Below are 19,088 nucleotides of genomic sequence, written 5' to 3'. Positions count from 1 at the left end.
GTCCAAATCACAAGAGAAAACTGCGCTGAATATCGTACAACATTCTGTCAGATTGCGTAGACAATACGGAAATAAACATTCAGACGCGTGCCGTTACGAGAGCGATGAAGACTGATGGTTGCTTTTGTTCGGTGTGTTTTTGTTTGAGATTATTTTCGCCAAATATCAGGGTGACTACCTATATTTCAGTACTTGAAAGGGGGTGTATATATGTTTGACTAGACAGATTTATAATGGAGATATCTGAAAAGGATGACTGACAACCAAAGTGGAATAAATAATGGCATGTAGGTGGTTGTCACCCATCCTAGCTAAAGTGTAATAGAATTGTTACAACTCCACAATGATGACCGGTGGAGAAAACATTTTGCTCATGATCATTACATTTTATTTGATAGAAAAACAATCTTTAAAATGGTTGTTTTAGGCCAAAAGTAAGGTAAAGTTTTTCTCAGACACAGTGCATGGACATCTTCAGACCCAACAGTGCCTCTCATCTTCCAGACTCAAGTCACCCATGTTTTATGCAGTTTGCCATTCATTTGAATGGTCATATAGAATACTACATTGTGGCCGAGAAGCTGGACTCAGGGTTTCAGTCTTCATGAGACAACTCCTTTAAATGTTGTTTATGGGATATATACATTAATATAGTGTACACACAAACTAATGGCACAAGTACATGGAATAATATAGCTGCAACTTGTAATACGTTTAGTGATGTGTTGTGTCAACAAACTCTCTGAAAGTTTTGCTAGTCACAAATGATATGCTCTGACCTGTGCTAGAGGAACAAAGAACCATCATGACCTATCTTCAGACCAATTCTGCCTTGACCCATTGAAATGAATAGGAGGAGGAAAATAGTTGACATAAAAACACTTGTTATCTCCAAGGATTACAGATTTAGTGGAAATTACTCCAACTACTTCCTTCACTTTGGCATAAAATATGCCACTCTTTGCAGATGTGAGCCATTGAGGGAAATGTACCAAGATTCTTGTGCTTTATTTTATGACTTTTTGAGGTGGTTTAGTGTTTGTTTCTAATTTATGTACTTTTATACCCAGAATTCTGAGTAATTCACAGTGTGTTACCAGATTTAGTTTTTGTCTGCAAGGAGTGTGGTCTAAATGGAATATTACATGTAATTTATGGCAAAATGTATGCACAAAAATGTATGTCTACATTGCTACAAAATATGAGGCAAGTTCAAAATTCGAGGGGACTCAGGGGCAACACGGTGGCTCAGTGGCTCAGTGGTTAGCCTTGCAGCACTGGAGTCCTGGGTTTGAATCTTGCCAGGAACAACATCTGCATGGAGTTTGTATGTTCTCCCCGTGTTTGCGTGGATTTCCTCCCACACTCCAAAGACATACTGATAGGAAAAGAAAAAAAGTACATTGTGAGCCCTATATGGGGATCACAATCTACATTAAAAAAAATTAAAATTCGAGGGGACTTCACTTGTTACCTGTGGGATTCAAAATATGGTTAACAATGTCTCCCTCTGGGCATAGGGAGTTATCGACCTAGGAGAGACCATAGACACAGACAGTCGTATACAGTGGAGTTTCTTAGACTGTGACCCTGGAGGACCCATTCTTTATAGTGAAACCCTGGGGGCTCTTGACTTACAGACTGTAGCTGCAATGACTAATAAAAATAATTTTTATTTTTATGTTAGTCATATATCAAGTAAAGCACATGGTCTTTATTCTGACTAAAGCTACTTCCTGATATGTGACTAAATTTCTGAAATGAACTCGGATGCAAGCGTGCAAGCGTTATAAACTAATTTGTTTCAGAATTCATAAGCCATATTAAAGGTTAAACTGAAGATACAAAATAGAGAATGTTCACTAACTTTATGTTCACATCTATGTAATTTATCTCACACGTATAAGGCTAGGTTCACATCTGCTGCCACAGATTCCATCTAAAATTGGCATAAAGAAAAGTCCCACACAGAGCACTTTTCTTTCTGCTGGTTCAGGTATAAACCCGGTGGAAACCCAACGGACATCCAGTGGACCCCATTACAGTATATGGGATCCATGTGTAACTGCTTGCTTAGCAGACGGGTTTCCATCTTTCAGGTCCCCATGCGGACCCGAGCAACCGAGAGATAAACGCTAGTGTGAACCTAGCATAATATAGACAAATACAATGTAGATGGCTACATGGGAGATTACATTTTGTAGAATAGGTTGAGCACAGTTTTGGGCACATTCTAAAAAAAAAAGTGAACACATAAAAACTGGTATCCACTGAAACCCACGAAACCCCATTGCTTTTCAAAAGAAATCAGTATATTACATTGAAGTTTAAAGAGAGTCTGTCATCAAAACCCAGCATATCAACCCAGTAAAATATAGATAGGTTAGTGTTACCTAAATCAAATGGTAGTTTCCCCTTGTGAATAGGGACTTCTGCTGCTGAGATATCAGTGTTTATATAGAAATGAGCAATTTGGAGCAACAAGCATCAGTAACCTCTATGCAGCAATGCCTACTGCCTTACTGCTTTAAAGAGCTCATTTACATTTTACCAAAAGTGGTGATATCTCCGCAACAGAAGCCATGATTCATAAGAAGAAATCGATGTTTGATTCAGGTGACCCTAACCTATCCATCTGTGGGGTTGGGCTGATACGCTGGATTCTGGTGACAGACTACCTTTAATATTAACATTATAGGGGTTATCCAGGATATTTCATAATTGGGGCAGGAGGCTGGGGAAGGTGAAATATATAAAAAACCATATTCACCAGTGCAGTAATAAAATATCCAGGACAACCCCTTTAATATTCCTACTTGTGATGTTCATGCATACAATGTTTTGTGTTACAATAGTCACCGATATTTCTTGTTTTATACAGGAGCAGAATACAGTTGGGATGTCAAGACCTACTGGACAGATGCAACAGTCTGTGCCAGGAGCAAGTGGGAACCCAGGGGCTCCAGGCTTCATGCCTAGCCAGCCGCAAGCTGCAATGATGAAACAGATGCTTATAGAGCAGCGGGCTCAGCTACACGCTATGGAGCAGCAGAAGCAGCAGTTTCTCAGGGAGCAGAGACAGCAGCAACAGCAGATACTGGCCGAGCAGGTGAAGTAACTTTGGCTTCTCATCTCTGTGGCTCATACATTACACATAGCAGTCTCCACAATTCTTCATTGGATTACGGAAATCATCGATGTTTTTTATGTTTTTTGTGAAGCTTTACACCACTGCTTTAAAAATACCATGATACGTGTTATGCTTTTTGTATCCACAAAGAATGGTTCAAATACACAGCCCCCATTCTGCAAAGAAAATGTTTACAAAAAATGTCTCTATAACTATAATCCTTTTTTCCATACTGATGAATACATTTTTCAGGATAGAAAACAAAATATTTGTATCTGCCAAGCTGTGAAAATCAGACAAGTTTTAGTCTTATGAAGTCAATCGTCAGGTTTCCTATGAAGCAACAGTGCCCCCTAGCAGCCATCGGTGCATGCTTGTTTTCAAGTGGAATGTGAATAGTAGTAACAGGTTTTTCTGCGTGTTTATTTTGTAGAAATATTATCCTTTGAGGTTTCTTCCTATGCACATATATGAAGGACTGCCAATTCAGTTTCTAGGGTTTTGATTTCAGAAAGTTTTGTGAGGAACATCGGCCAAATAAGGATAAGCAAATATTCAATTTTTTCAGGGTTTTTGTGGCATCTACATACTTTGACAGTCTCGAATAATACTGATATTTGCACTTCTAGCAACACAGAGTGCATGACATCTTAATGCTCAATATTACATGTTTTAGGCTATGTTCACATGTGCACTGGGCTTTCCGTCATTTTGGGTCTGCTGAGGACCCAAATGACAGAGAGCCGGACCACTATAAGAGGGGTTACCCATATTCACCCATAGACCTCATACACTATAATGGCCTGCCGGATGTCTGTCAGGTTTCCACCGTTTTTATACTGAAACCCTCACCGTTCCTGAGCAATCACTGCTGTTAGTTTTGGAGTCTGATACGCTATTTAGGCTCTGTACTGTCAGGAGGGCAGTGTCAGGCAAAGGGGTGTTATTCTGAGGTCTGACACTGGCTGTCTCTGGTTGAATCTCTGAATCACGCCCCCTGTCTGACATTACAGAGCTTAAATAGCACATTAGGCTATAAAACTACCTGCGATTATTGCTTGGGAATGGTGGGGGCTAGAGAGAGAATTCCAACTGTGCTGGAATCAGTGGAGTGGCGCCTATTAGAAGATGCTAAGAATTTGAATTAGTGAAGGTGGTGAAAGGTCCTCCTTATCATAGTGACTCTCATGGGTTATAAGTAGTTGGCACATGTTAGCACATGTGTGAAGATTGTATGTTTTTCCTATCTATATTTCTTCTTTGTTTTCCACATTCCTTCTACTCTTCAAAAACATTCTGCAAAGCTAAATGACTTGGTATCCACCGCAATGACTGTGTAGATGCGTGTGTGCCCAAGCTATGAATATAAATGGATTTTAAGATTCCTGGCATTTTTTTCTGACACTGAAAGGTGTAACAGACAGAAGAGCACTGACTGATATTTTACAGGGATCTTCATACTGTCTTATTTACACAGGTTTATTTACTTTTCTTTACCATCACCCTCTTATCTCCGCAGCAGTTACAACAACCGCACATGAACAGACAGCACCTCCAGCAACAAAGGAATCCTTATGGAGTCCAGCAAGTAAATCCTTTTCAAGGTGAGAACATATTCCTCACTGTTTCATTCACTGAAGTTAAAAGAAAAAAAAAAGGTTTCTAGGTTTTATGGTGCCTCAGATATTTTCTCACAGACTCAGCTTCTCTGCATTAGACAGGAATCCTCCTTTCCATACTATGTGAGAGGATTTCTTGTGCCAATAGAGAAACATGGGAATGAATAAAGATAAGCGACAGAAAGTAAGTTTTAGATTTCAAAGAAAGAAACCAAAAATCCATTATTAGAGCATATTACAACATTTATTAATGCTGGCAGAAAACCAAACCTTTAGGTAAATATACAATGTATGTGCCCTTTTATTTTATTTTTCAATACACTGGTTTTGACTTGAAGAGCAGCATAAGACTTAGTTCACATCTGCTTCAAAATCTCCATTGAAGACTCCATCACAATGTCCAACTGAATACGTCAAAAAGTCCTACACAGAGTATCAAAAAGATGGACACCTCCTCTGGTTTCAGTTTTAAAACGATGGAGACCCAATGGGTCTGATCAATCTTTTTAGCCATGAACCTAAGAACAGCCAATTGTCACCAACACATTGCCCAAAAACCATGCTAAAATTGTGCAACTGACAAGTCAAAATAATGTTAGCTAAAACAAGTGAATCATCTTTAAGAGGATCTTTCATGTCCGTATCAATGTGTTGGTTTTACATACTATTAGAAAGCCGACAATGCGCTGAATTCAGCACTGTCAGCTTCCCCAATATTTTTCCCACTTTTGTAGATATCGTTGCCTTTAATTTCGGAACTGATATCTCTCCTCTGTCAGAAGGGTGGGCCTTACAGCCTAGCGTCATCACTGGACAATAAGGAACTTCCCCTCTGTCAGTACAAGGCAATGTTAGAGTACAGTCAGGCGGAGCGTTCCTTACAGCCCAGTGATGACGCTAGGCTGTAAGGCCCGCCCTTTTGACAGTGGGGAGATATCAGTGCCGTAATCAGGAACAGGGCACATACGGGGAAGGCCTACAGTGCACTGAATTCAATGTTCTGTCGGCTTTCTAGTTGTATGTAAAACCACACATTGATGAGGACATAAAATGTCTGCTTTAAGAGCAGGCAGTAATGTATAGGGTCAAAACTGAAATAACTGCATAATAATGAATTAGGATGCTGGGAGTTCCAGTCTGACGCCGTGCCTACTGTCCAGTGCTCAGATGATGCACCAAAGATCATTCTAATCTTCAATGAATATGGCAAAATGATTGAGTTTTGCTTAAGTGCACTTAAAAAAAAAAAATAATAAAAAAAAATAGTCCTTCATTTGATGAGGCAAGATTAAAAGGGATTTTCCTACTAAATAAATGTATGGCACATTCACAGGATATATCACAAATTTCTGATACATGTAGGTTCCACCTTTGGGACCGGCACTTATCTCTTAAATGTGCTCCCTAGCCCCCTCATCCCACTACTTACCTTGCCACGACCTTTCACATGTAAAGAAACAACATATAACAGTGAGCTACGCTGTTTCTGGAATTCCCATAGAATTGAATAGGACTATCGGAAACAACATAGTAGTGACATATAGTGCGAAGAAGGAGGAAGCTAAAGGGTTGTGCTAGTGGAAGACTCTAGGCGACCTGCCGGAGCAAAGGTTCTGGTGCTGGTGCCTGCTTACACAAGTGCTGTGGCCCCTTCAAACAGCTGATGGTTGGGATGGCAGGTTTCAGATCCCCGCTAATCTTATACTGATAGGTCATCAATATGATTTAACTGGATAGGGCATCGATATTAATTATAGCTGTATTAATAATATCTCTATTAAATATATTCATAATATTAAGGACAGGTCATCAATATTAAGCACCTAGAAAACCCCTTTAAGTCAGTAAAATTCAATATTTATAGAGACAAATGTAGATTTAGTCGCAGGCAAGTCTTGTGCTCCACAGGTTAACTGTATATCTCAGCAGCAAAGATTAAGTGAAGGCTAAACTCTATTGTTCTTCCACAGAAAAAAAATTGGTTAGCAAATAAAACAAAAGCCTGCAGTATTGATGAAGGCCTGTTATCTGCACAATGGCTTCAGAGATATGGCATTACAGGAGCAATGACACCTGTGTCTGCTCCCTGTGTAAGTTATCCTGACTGCATGTCACACAGATTCTGCAATCTGGAAATAGTAAAGCCAAGATTGATGCTCCTGACCTCTTAGCTGCCGGCGGGATTACTGCATAGATCAGGCCTTTCCAGGTGCTCGAAAATGATAATTCATCATGTCATGATAAAGCCTGCTGCTCTGCCTATATCTTTATGCCACACAGAGACACCATGACAGAGGTTTCAATCACCCTGCTCTGCTGGCTGACGTTCCCTCCTTTCACCCATTCCTGTGTTAATGTGAAGGAGGGTATGCTGTGTAATACTACGACTGGTTTACAGCGGGGAGATGGTAAAAAATGACATATACAGTAATGATACTTTCTGTATTGTTAATGGGTAATGGACTTAGGTTTTATTTACACTCACATTATTTTCACATAGTTCTTTTACATCAGTTCCTTCTTATTGACAACCTATTTTCAGGATATGTTATGAATAAAAGATCAATGGGTGTCTTCACTGTGTGACCTCTTCACTGCTTATACCACTTGTCTGATTCATAGTGGCCATGCAATATATTTACAGCTTTGTCTAATAAAAGTGAATGGGAGAGAATATAATTACATCACACGGCCACTATGAATCAGATGAATCACACAAGAACTGCAGCCCCTTCATACAGCTGACCAGTGTGGGTCCCAGGAGTCAGACCCCCACTCATCCTTTATTGATGACCTATCCTGAGGATAAAAAAGGGACTGGAATAACCCTTTAAAGCATCATAAGGAACTGTCATCTAGTAAGATCTGGTCATTAGATCCAAGATGAACAGGATTTGTGGCAAATCTGGATGTATTAGTGTCTTGTGCGGGCAGCCTAAAGAGGCAATAAGCATGAAATGGGCACCAAGTCCTTCACTCTACGAGACTTATTAAGGACCTTTTCTTATAAAGGGTGAGGGGCATTACAAGCAGATTCTTCATATGGCGCTGCCAACCTATGGTCAGCCCTGGTTATAACATGTTAATTTTATCTGTATTTACATGACCTCAGCACACATCTTGGCTCACCAAATATGGAGTTTTGCAGTTAATTGCATGTATATAATATATATATATATATATATATATATATATATATATATATATATATATATATATATATATATTATAGAATGCTTCATTATGTTCTCTATATTCACACTGTATTACATTGGCCACTCAATAAAGTTTAAAAAAACATAATCCATCAGATATCACTTATAATGATGGCTGTGTATGTTCCAATATACAGTTCTTATTCCAGATACCTGCAGTAAATAGGCGCTCTGGAGCAGCACTTGTTTTACTGCATTATATGATGCTTGTCATTGAGACTCTCACATGTGGCTTTTAACCTACTATATTGATCAAGGTTAAACATGTTTGGCTACACATCATGATCCCAGCGCAGCATGCAATTTTCATATTATATTGATTTCTCCCTTTTTTTCTTTTATATACAACATTTTGAACTTCTGGTAAATTGGCACATTGTTATTCAGGATTCAATGTATTCTTCCAGATAGTATTATTGATAGACTATTGACTAGGAGCTAAACAATGACATTTCTATAGTCCTGAATGTGCAGAGGAACAATTCTGAAGTCACTAAAGCATTGGCCTGAAATAAGATGTGCTATTGATTGGTCTATCCTTACCCATCCTTACACCCGTGAAGATTCCCAAAGAACATATAAAAGCACAGTGAATGTATTCTTTGAAATGAGGTTTGGTGTCAACCCTAGAATTAGGATGGATTAATCACCCTAATGGAGGAGAGCTCAGATAAAATGATATATTTCAGGTTTACTTACCATAATGCATGACAGGTCCTATCACTAAAATTAGTGCATGAAGTACTAAAGCCTACCTAACAAACGTTGCATAAATCAGTTGTGTATTTTCTGGAACAATACTGTGTCTAGCTATCATATGACTCCAGTTTGTCGCAAACTCTATATGTAGTTTGCCGTTCTTCCTGGACTGGTGGGTGGAGAATGAACTGCACAGTAAGTAATACTTACAACAATGCAGGCCATATATAGAGAAGTACTTACCGGCACTGATGGGAATAAAGTACTTGCAAACAGTAGATAGAACACAATTTACACAATTTATCTAAAAAGTATTCTTCAGTCAATGGTGGCTGAAAGGAAAGACATAGCCACGACGATCCCTATAGTAAGGATAACTCAGTTGTGTATAGTTATAGCACTTTCCATGTCAAAGTGCTCCTTATAGGCAGTAACACTTAACCCCTACACGTCAGGTAGTAGGCCTTTAGTATCTTCCAGATAATGGGGAGCTGCTAAAACAGAGAATAGTGGATACATTTCTGCATCAGTATTTTATCTAGTCGGACATATTTTAGCTCCTGATGAACCCTTAGGGTGCATTCACACAGAGGAAAATGGTGAGGAACTTGATGTGGAATTTCAGTGCTGAAAAAAAGACTCCCATTGACTTTTTCAGCACTGAAATTCCACACCAAATTCCTCACCATTTTTCTCCGTGTGAATGGACCCTTATAGGAGGAAACGTGTTGAGAGTTATAGGGGCTTACTATGAGAGGCATTGATATTACGGTAGGGTGGCATCAATATATAACTATAGAAAGTGCTTAAATTGAGAAAAAATTTTTAGGGGGAACTCTGGAATAATCATGTAAGGAATCCCTCTACAGATTCAGCATCTGGAGGAGAGTAAAAAAGCTAGACTGTGCATATGTATCAACCCTGGTACAGTTACTGACCTGGATACAGTAAGTTCTGAGGCCCTACATTGCGGAAAAGCAGAATTTGTTGCAGATTTTGAGCCAAAGCCAGGAGTGGATTGAGGATAAAGGTAGAAGTATCAGAGCTTTCTATATATTTCTGATACCTATTGTAGCCATACTTAGCTTTGGCTCAAAAGAACGCAACAAAAAAAGTTGTGTTTCCGCAACGTGGGGCCTCGGTCTAAAGGTTATTCATACAAACAGCAGGGGGAACTATTTTTCCAATAAATGTAAATACACTAAATGTCTATAATTATGGGCTAGATTTAACTATAAGCAATATTCTTCATCGAACAACTCCTTGAATAAGTCTATACATTTACATGTTGACTAAATTTCGATATCGTTCTTCTTATTTGCAGGTTCTCCACAGGATATTGCAGTCGCAAGAAACCAAGCAGCTCTTCAGAATATGAGAGCATCCCGAATGATGGCACAGAATACTGGTATGCTTTCTATGGGTCCATCACAAAATCCAGCCACAATGCCTACAGGACCGCTGCAGCCAGAGATGGGTATGGCACCATACAGCAACACAACCCCAGGTCAGCCAGGCATGTATAGTATGAACACGGGAATAAACCAAATGATGCAGCACCCAAACCAAAACAGCATAAATATGGCCCATAGTGCTGTGCAAGGCCCGCGGCAACCCAATTCAGGACAAGCAATGGGAATGGTTGGAGGATTCAGTCAGAATATGCTGGTAAACTCTGTGATGACCCAACAACATCAGCAAATGAAAGGTCCTGTAGGTCAGCCTATGAACAGAGCTCAAGCACCAAGACTGCAAAACATGATGACATCCATACCCCAGGGTGCACAAAACTGGCCTCAACGTGGATTACAAGGAATGAGAACTAGTGGTGAAATGGGGGCATATAATAATGGATCAGGTTATCCAATGCAATCTGGGCAGTCAAGGATGAGCAAACAGCATTTTCAGCAAGGACTCGGTCAAAGTGTTGTTGATAGCACAGGAGCAGTAAGAGCCCTAAACCCCGCAATGAGCAGACAAATGATGCAGTCATTGCCTGGACAGCAAGGTGCCACTCAGCCCAGACAAATGATGCCTAGCATGAACCCTGGTGTTCCCAGTATGGCCAGTTTCAGTCAAACTCAACAATTACCTGGTGGAAACTTTGCTCAGAGCAACCAGGGTCAGGGTTACGACAGGAACCCTGGTCAGGACATGTCATATAGTTATACTGATGCAAGCGCTGGCCCTTTTTCAAGTCTAGCTGATGGTACAGACTTAGTAGACTCCATTATGGGCAGAGGACCTGGAGATGAGTGGATGCAAGAACTGGACGAATTGTTTGGAAATCAGTCTTAACAATAAAATGAAAGAATCATCCTGGGCTAAATGGAAAATGACAGTACACCTGTCCATGTCTGTTCTGTACAGATGAGTTCAACTGCAGGCAGTTCTAGAAATGTCAGGTAGTAAAGCATCCCCGTTGAGGTGGCGGCAGTACTGCATGTTTTAAGATGAGTGTTCAGTGCAGAAGGATGTTCTGTGGTCTGGGGCCTCAGACGGTATAAGCTGACCAGCGGTGAAAGAGTCTGGTCGGCTCTATGGTGAAAGGTCATAATCGGTGACACAGCTTCATGAGCTAGACATAGGCTAAAGGTTTGCACAACAATACCAGAAATTGAAATATGTTTATATCAAGGGAGAAGAGATGCTTCAGTATGGAGTAAAATAATTTATTTGATGTTTCTGATACTTTTGGCTAACAGGCTTAGCCAGCAACCATAATGTTTTAAAAAGCGAATGGGGAGGAAGCTGTTACACGTGTCACAGCGGTACTTCTGGAAATAAAATATGCCATACCCTTAAAGTGAGAAGAGGAATCATTATAAATAAAGCCTAAGTAAATTATAGAGAGAGATACAATGCATAGATTGCACAAGATGTTCAGCAAATTTTCACTGCTATATATCAAATGGATGCTATATGTATGGTAGACTAACAGCTACAGTAGATCATATTTTGGATACAAATAATGAACCGCCATACCTTTATAGGTCACAGATAAGTATTAATGTACACATAGGCGGAGACTGTCCTATACACAGGGTGACCTGAATTTCCAGCAAATATAAATTCTCTTTTTTGTAAATGTATTCCTTTCATTATTGCTTCTACTACAGTATAAATAAAATGGAGATAAAAAATAAAGACGGGTCATTTCAGTAGAATGTAGAATCACTGTATATGAATACATACATATGTCTTCGTGGTAACAGAGAGTACGCGTCCACTGCTGCTACAAGGGGTAAGACAGTTCTGTGCCAAAACAGCAGTCCTGGGCTTTTCACTGACTTTAGTGTCATATTTTAACCAGAAGAAATGGCTGCATTTTTGTTTCTTTCCTTCTACTAAATACAGTTCCTGAATTATACTTTATGGCCTCATTGGCGTCAGTAGAATATTTTTATCAATCACATTTTATTAAAGTTTAAAATTTTACAAAAAGAGAAGAAACAAAGAAAATATATTAAAGCATAACTAAACTTTTTGTATGTTTTTCAGAAATCCATAGCTCAGATAAAGATACCAAACTTTGTAATATAGTTTCTATAAGAAAAGTGCCTGTTTCTTCACTTATTTGCCTACTTCTTCCTTTGATCAAATCTGTACATTAGAACTCTATGGAGAGGGAAGGGGGAAAAGAGAGGGACAGGGAAATCTGCAGTATCAGGCTTATCAGAAATTATTATCCAGACAGAAATTACTTCGTTAAAGGGATGGCCCAGGATAATCTGATAATTAACCCCCCTAATCTCCCCCTAATTAACCCCATATAACTTTTAACTTACATCAATTTTTTTAAAAAAATCTGCAGTTAACCATATCCCTGGAGCGGTCATGTGACCACCCCAGGGACACTTTCTGATAATCCAGTGATGTTCCGTTTCACCACTTCCGAAAGGGAACGTCACCATCAACCCTCCTCCTCCCTTATCCCCATTAATACTTATCAAGCCTTCCTGTGTCTGGAGAACAGTTCCTCCCCCTCTTCCTGTCTTCTAGCAGTGGGCTGAATAGGTTAGCCAGGGAGATGGGAGAGGGTAGGAGGGGCTAATAATGGGCATGATCACTAGTCAGTGAGCGTGCGGGGGGCTAGGCTTAGGGAGATGGAGGATTTTGTTAGGGAGTGAGAAAGGAGGGGAGCTAAGTGATAGGGAGTTAGTGCAGCAGCTCCACAGGAAGCTGCACAGCAGGAAGGTAGCATCATGTAAACAAGCACAGAGGATGCAGAAGCTGCCAGAGACACCCAGTAATCACTCCGAACACTGCTAAAGGTATATGGGTGTACTTATTAACCCATCACTAGCACTAACAGACCTTTATAAAAAAAAAAAAAAAATTCTGTCTGGAAAACCCCTTTAATGCTGTAGACAGTCTCATATGTCTGTCTTTTTCCTTATCCTTTTCTCTCATCTCTATAGAGCCCCTAGTAAACTGACACTACTTGTGTATGGATTCCGAACTGAAATCACTCAAGTAAGAAGTAAAGATGGAGTAACTCGTAAAGACACAGGCACTTTTCTTTTTGTGACCTATAGTGCAAAGATTGTTGCCTTCACCTGTACTATTGTTTTATGAAAACAAAATAACTAAAAGTTTACTTACGCTTTAAGAAAACATATCAGTACGTGTGATGGAAGCCTAGTCCTAGTCTGATATAAAGCTTTGGGGCTCTGTACACAAGGGTACATGAATCACCTCTAGGACACAGCCGTAGTACAGGTGTAATAATGGCATATTTGCACTGCTATATAACAGTAAATGTTGATATCTTAATATGTAGCCCAAGAATAAAGTTGTTTTTGATACCATCATGGTTTTGAGGAGTGAGTCTTATGAGCATAAACATGTCTGACAGCTGTGTAGTGCCAGTCTTGCAGATGGTAGATGGCACTAGACTCATATACTTTGTTGTTTATACGTTTATACGTTGTTGGTGTCTTTGCGCTGAAGAAACTGCGCCAGCTACTCTTTTGTATCGTCACAACTATTTTTTCGTGTTGGCTCATCTTTTTCGGATTGCCAACTGCTTCCAATATCCAGGAACACTGCCAAGTGATTTACCAGTCAGGAGAGATTATTAGAGAACTGTAGTTGTAATAATTGCAATACTTAGACATATAAGAATACATTGTGCAGCCCCATGGGTTGTTTCCCTCAATTTGAGCTTTGTACCCTCTGTCTTATAATATGCAGGCGACCACACAGTCTCCGTGTAGTACTGAGAGAATGCTACCCTATGACCACATTCTCTGCTTATTAAATGGGATAGTTCTCCTATAGTCTGTGCAGGCAGTTGTGTAACAGGCCACATACTGTATCTTTAGTGTATACCAGCGGAGGCAGCACCAGGACCCCTGTGCATGTACAGACATCTGCTCCGGTCAGTCAACTGGTTTGTAACTGTACAATCTGTTTCAACATATTTCCTAAGATTGGTATCAGTGCTTGACCCTAGTTCTTAGAAATTATAAAACACTATGGATGGGGGAGGGGGATTTCATCAAATTCCGTAAGAGTCCCAAATTGTTAATTTGTGACTATTGAACACCACTTACAAATGTAATAGCAGTTTTTCTGAAAGTGGGTGGGGTGCCCTGCCATCCACACCATATTCATGAACACTGTAGTGGTGGCAGAATCTACAGCAGCACCAATTAGCACCTTGGCACAACGCCTAATTCAAATGAGGTGTAAAATATGCCTTGATGAATCCCCCCCTCTAATATCTTCCCTAGATTCACTTACACAAATCATATCAAATTTATTTGCAGCCATCGGAGAGATTACAGATCTACTAGTGCACCACAGACCACATATCTGAACTTTTTACAGTCCATGTATGTCATGGATACAAATAAGAGGACCTGTCATGGCAGCACAACTTTATAGGTATTCTTGTTCTACTTCCCACAGCAATTACTGTCCCCAGTCCATAAATACAGAACTCTTGACCAATTTCTTGTATTAGTTTTGTAAGGTTGGGTATATACATTAAATGAATGTTGGCCAAACCTACTATTGTTGGCTGAACCATTTAGTGTGTATGGCAGTATCCCGACTTCCCCACCAGTAGATGTCAGAGGAGAGATGAATGGGATTGTTGGATTTCAATATGTCCAGTCATTTTTTTCCCACCAGAGGTGTGTGGCAGCTGATTTTCCCCCTCTTTCCATTAAAGGTGCTCTATCATTGGGAAAAGTCATTTATAGATAAGCACATCCTTGCATAGTCTTTAGAAAGGCTATTTCACACCTACCTTTTGTATGTAAATCGCCTCAGTAGTGTTTGAATAAGTCCATTTTTATTCATATGCTAATGAGCTTCGACTGTGCATCGGAAGTGTCTGTGATCACAGTCTGCTCTATGTGTATGTATAGCAGAGATGAGTCATCAGCACAGCAGCCTGTACTATACATACACATAGAGCAGACAGTGCATACAGACACTTCCAGTGCACTGTCAAAGCTCATTAGCATATGAATAAAAACGGAATTATTCAAAATCTACTGAGGCAATTTACATACAAAAGGTATGTGTGGAATAGCCTTTCTAAAGTCTATGCAAGGATGTTCTTATCTAAAAATGACTTTTCCCAATGATAGAGCCCCTTTAAAAACACATGAAGAGTAGCTGTCAGCTGAATAAATGTTATGACCACCTCTTTATAATGGTCATATTATGTACACAGGGTGGAAGTTATCATTTTGTGGGTTAAACCAGTTTGAGAATTTTTATATATTTGTACTCTTTACTTTAATATCTCTAGAATGAAACAGTATATAATCTCATTTACAGTACCTGCCTGAACGTACCAAAATTGACAAATGAGTTTAGTGGCTATGAATATCGAATGTTTACAAAGTGGTGGTTTCTGCTGTGCTTATGCAAAAGGTGTGGGGCTGTCCTAAAATACAAAAAGTTTATTGGAACGAGCACATTAAGTGCTTCCTCCTTTCAGTACATTATATTCAGTGATTCATTTTCTGCGGTTACAAGCATGTCCACAGATATGGTATAATGTCTGAGGGCACTCATCATGTAAACAAGCAGAGATGTGGCGGTATGTAACACACTCCTTCTCCATGGACGTTTTGTATATAAGCAAACCCAAGATCCAGAATAGTCCCTGAGATTAGGGAATGAATCGCTGCTTATGATACAGTGCAATCCCCTACTATGTACTCATGTTCATATAAGTAACAGATAGACATATGGATGTGGATAAAAGTAGATTATGTCTGTTGTCATTGTAAAGCTTCCTCCAAATGCTCTCCACATCGGGACCAAGTAATATATAGACAGATTATGTTCCTTTTTTTATCTATGGTGCTGATGTAAATGTTTGAAAAAAAAATGGTTATTTGTAAATATCTTTTTACAATACTGCGGATATCACTGGGTCTAATGTCTGTACAAATATATAAATAAAATAAAATATATATAATTATATATATATAAATATATATAAATACTGTTTGTTTAAAATAGAGTATTTTTATTTCTTTCTCTATCTCATCATTGATGCGGTGGTATTGCACTTCAAATAACATCAAATTTAATTTTGTACTGTTTATCTGACATCAACCTTCACCATTCAGATCATATTTTTCTTTTGAAATTTTTTTAGCGTTTTTTGATTTTTTTATTGGGTTGCTTCTTGGAATTGTAGATTCTTGGGCTGTAGAAAAGGTGATATTGGCATACCACTTTTGATGAAAAATAAAATGTTATATAAACAGAACCATTGTGTGGACTCTGAATAAGCAATTGCCATATAACCTGTTATCATTTAGTGGAGCTTAGGGACAGAAAGAACTATTTTCTCCAAAAATTGGTTAAATGGTCACTAATATTTCAGACAACTTAGTGTCATTTAAAAAGGCATGTGATTCAGGACCAAAATGTAATGCACGTTAATGAAAAATGTTGCTACCTTCTGCGTGAAAAAACTCTGTACAGTTTCTGCCACTAGATGTTTCCCTTGTAGCTAATGTACCGTTCACTCCCTGTTATTAGGGAAGTCCTGTCCATAGGTACCATTAAAAATGAAAGATAGCTTCACATTGAGTGAAAAGAGGATTGGTCTATTCACACAGTGCATGTAAAGAGGAGGGGCTGTTTTTCCTCACAACACGTCTGAAACAGCTTTCTCTGTGTACTGGACTGAACATTTAGCACATTTCACAGCTTACAAAGTCAGAAAGGTCTTCTGTGTACTTATATCTACTTCTGGCTGCTTGTATGACTACAGGCTATTATTCACAGGCAGCAAGCAGCTTTCCTAACTGTCCTCATCTATTGCCCTTTTCGTCAGTCATGCCTGCATATATTTGCCCTGTGTTTGCAGTTCATTGTTTTTGGATCTATATTATGGTGAGTTGACTTTTCTCAGCTATTTGTTTAGTATTGTACAGTTACTCCCAGCAGAATTACATGTAATTAAACCAGTCGTAGTTAAAATGGATAGAGGAGAGGGCAGACAATTCCTTATAGTACATGTCCACAGCCTCAGAAATAAATGTAAAATGTGCTGCAGCCATAATTGGTGATATTAGCATCTTAAAAAATGGTAGGACACAGTGTATGAAGGCTTATAGAGCCAGAGAACAGACAGCCCAGCAAGACCTTTAAGATATTCCAACTTTCCATGAAAATTCAGGTACCCTTTAAATTAGTAGCTGATCCTTTGCATCAAAGTTTCACCTCCCTGCGGATCCAGAGATAGCTGCATGGGTAGTTTTGCTTTTAAGGGAGTGTCATGATGGCATAGTTTATAACTATGAAAACTTTGGAGCTATGAAAAATAGAAAAAAATATAAAATCTAAAGGAGCAGTCTGGTGGCCATCATTCCTATAATTTTGGGGAAGCGCTTAAGAAGAAATAGTTCCAGTATTAAAAGAAGATCCCTATCAAAGATCTTCTGAATAAACGGCGATCTTTCCAGAACAGAACTATGAGGGGGCAGGTCCAGTAAATATATTGGACAGAGCTACCAGGAGAGATACACCTCTAACAAACATCAGGATTGTGGGGTTTATTTTCTGGAGAATTTAGGAGGTATCATAAAATAACATTAAACAATTGATTTGATTCTCCCAATATTGCATACAGCGAAAGCTTTTCTTGGCTTGTGACCAAACAATTGACAGAACTGGAGGGTCAAGCTCTCTGCCAATACAGCTCTCATATTTGACCACGTATGGATGCTTGGGTATGAGAAAGTACATGCTCCAACATACAGTGTGTATATATACAAATAACAGACCAGGGGTAATTGGCCCATCAATACAGAGGCACTCAAAATAAGACCTGTATGTAACTATGTCCGCGGCGGAAGGCAGGTCATGCGATATTGTAAGCAATGAATGGGAAAACCTGTTGGACAAAGGTAGAAGAGGGTTTGAGATGACCAGAGTTTCACCATGTCCATCTCCAAAAATGTGGCCAGGGTGTCAAAAAATAAATAAATTAAGGAATTTCAGCAAGGATGGACATTTTCACTGCACAGATACGTCCTAATAGAGAGACAGATAGGGTCTCCCATGTGTTTAAAAGGAGCCCAACCTCGTGCAGAAGAGGAGGGTAATTAGCAGCATAAAGGGCTGGGTACGTTGGGGTGAGGCAGTAATCTTGTAGCCTGATATCTTACTATATCAATAAACAGTATGGTGCTATGGAGGTTGGGAAAGTGAAACTCTGAGGTTCGAAAGTGTCAAAAGAAGTTTGTCAGCAAATAAAGAAATTTTAAACTGCTCGACAGAAATTCACACTATATTAGGGTCAGCTCTAATTTGCCTGACATACAGCCGTGGGGATTTGGACCAACCTTGTCTGATACCATTCAAAATTGGAAAGATAGGGAAAATGAACATGTATCAGATGGACCAAGGCTCCAGGTGTGGAGTGTAAGTCCTCCAGAGCCTGGAGAAAAAGCCTGGAAAAGCCAAAGTGGTGCAGTGTGTAAAACATGAACAGCCAATAGAGGCAATCAAATTCCTTCTCCGTATCTAAACTTAGAAGGAGTTCCTCTGCACCATTACAGTTCGCAACCTCCGCCAGGTCAGTCACTTTATGGGTGTTGTCCCTGCTTGCCTACAACAGACAAAGTCTACCTGATCTTTATGAACCAGTTGAGGCAACCAACAGCAGATATGATTAGCTAAGATTTTAGTAAATATCTTTAAATCAGAGTTTAGGAAGACTCCTGAGGATCTTTCCCCAGTACTCGTCTATGGGTGTTCCTCCCCGCTCTCACAGTACAACGCTATAGGCGCTGCTTTGAGCAAGGGCATTCCTGACTGACTGTCAGGAAGCCCTTTTGATGGTGAAGAGCTACGGTACCGGCACCGATAGCTCTTCAGCTCTTCATCTGGGGCACAGATCATGAAAACCGACAGTGCGTTGACAGTGCGCTTTCTAGC

At 39.5% G+C, this 19,088-nt stretch overlaps 1 protein-coding gene across 2 annotated transcripts in view; it reads left to right on the top strand.

The window, feature by feature from the left end:
* The window catches only part of MAML3 (mastermind like transcriptional coactivator 3), a 267,295-nt gene extending 254,657 nt beyond the window's left edge, over positions 1 to 12,638 (top strand). Inside the window, exons 3-5 of one of the 2 annotated variants that reach the window (XM_075288007.1) lie at positions 2,882 to 3,109; positions 4,653 to 4,734; positions 9,988 to 12,638. In XM_075288007.1, coding sequence (XP_075144108.1) covers positions 2,882 to 3,109; positions 4,653 to 4,734; positions 9,988 to 10,961 — 1,284 coding nt within the window. In that variant the 3' untranslated portion in view covers positions 10,962 to 12,638. Of the gene's footprint in view, positions 1 to 2,881; positions 3,110 to 4,649; positions 4,735 to 9,987 lie in introns of both variants that reach the window. The other variant, XM_075287998.1, reaches the window with a different exon arrangement.
* Positions 12,639 to 19,088: the final 6,450 nt, after the last annotated feature.

Source organism: Leptodactylus fuscus, chromosome 1, assembly GCF_031893055.1.
Source record: "Leptodactylus fuscus isolate aLepFus1 chromosome 1, aLepFus1.hap2, whole genome shotgun sequence".
NCBI lineage: Eukaryota > Metazoa > Chordata > Amphibia > Anura > Leptodactylidae > Leptodactylus > Leptodactylus fuscus.
The sequence above is the reverse complement of the archived record's forward strand: the minus strand, read 5'-3'. Positions and strand labels throughout refer to the sequence as shown.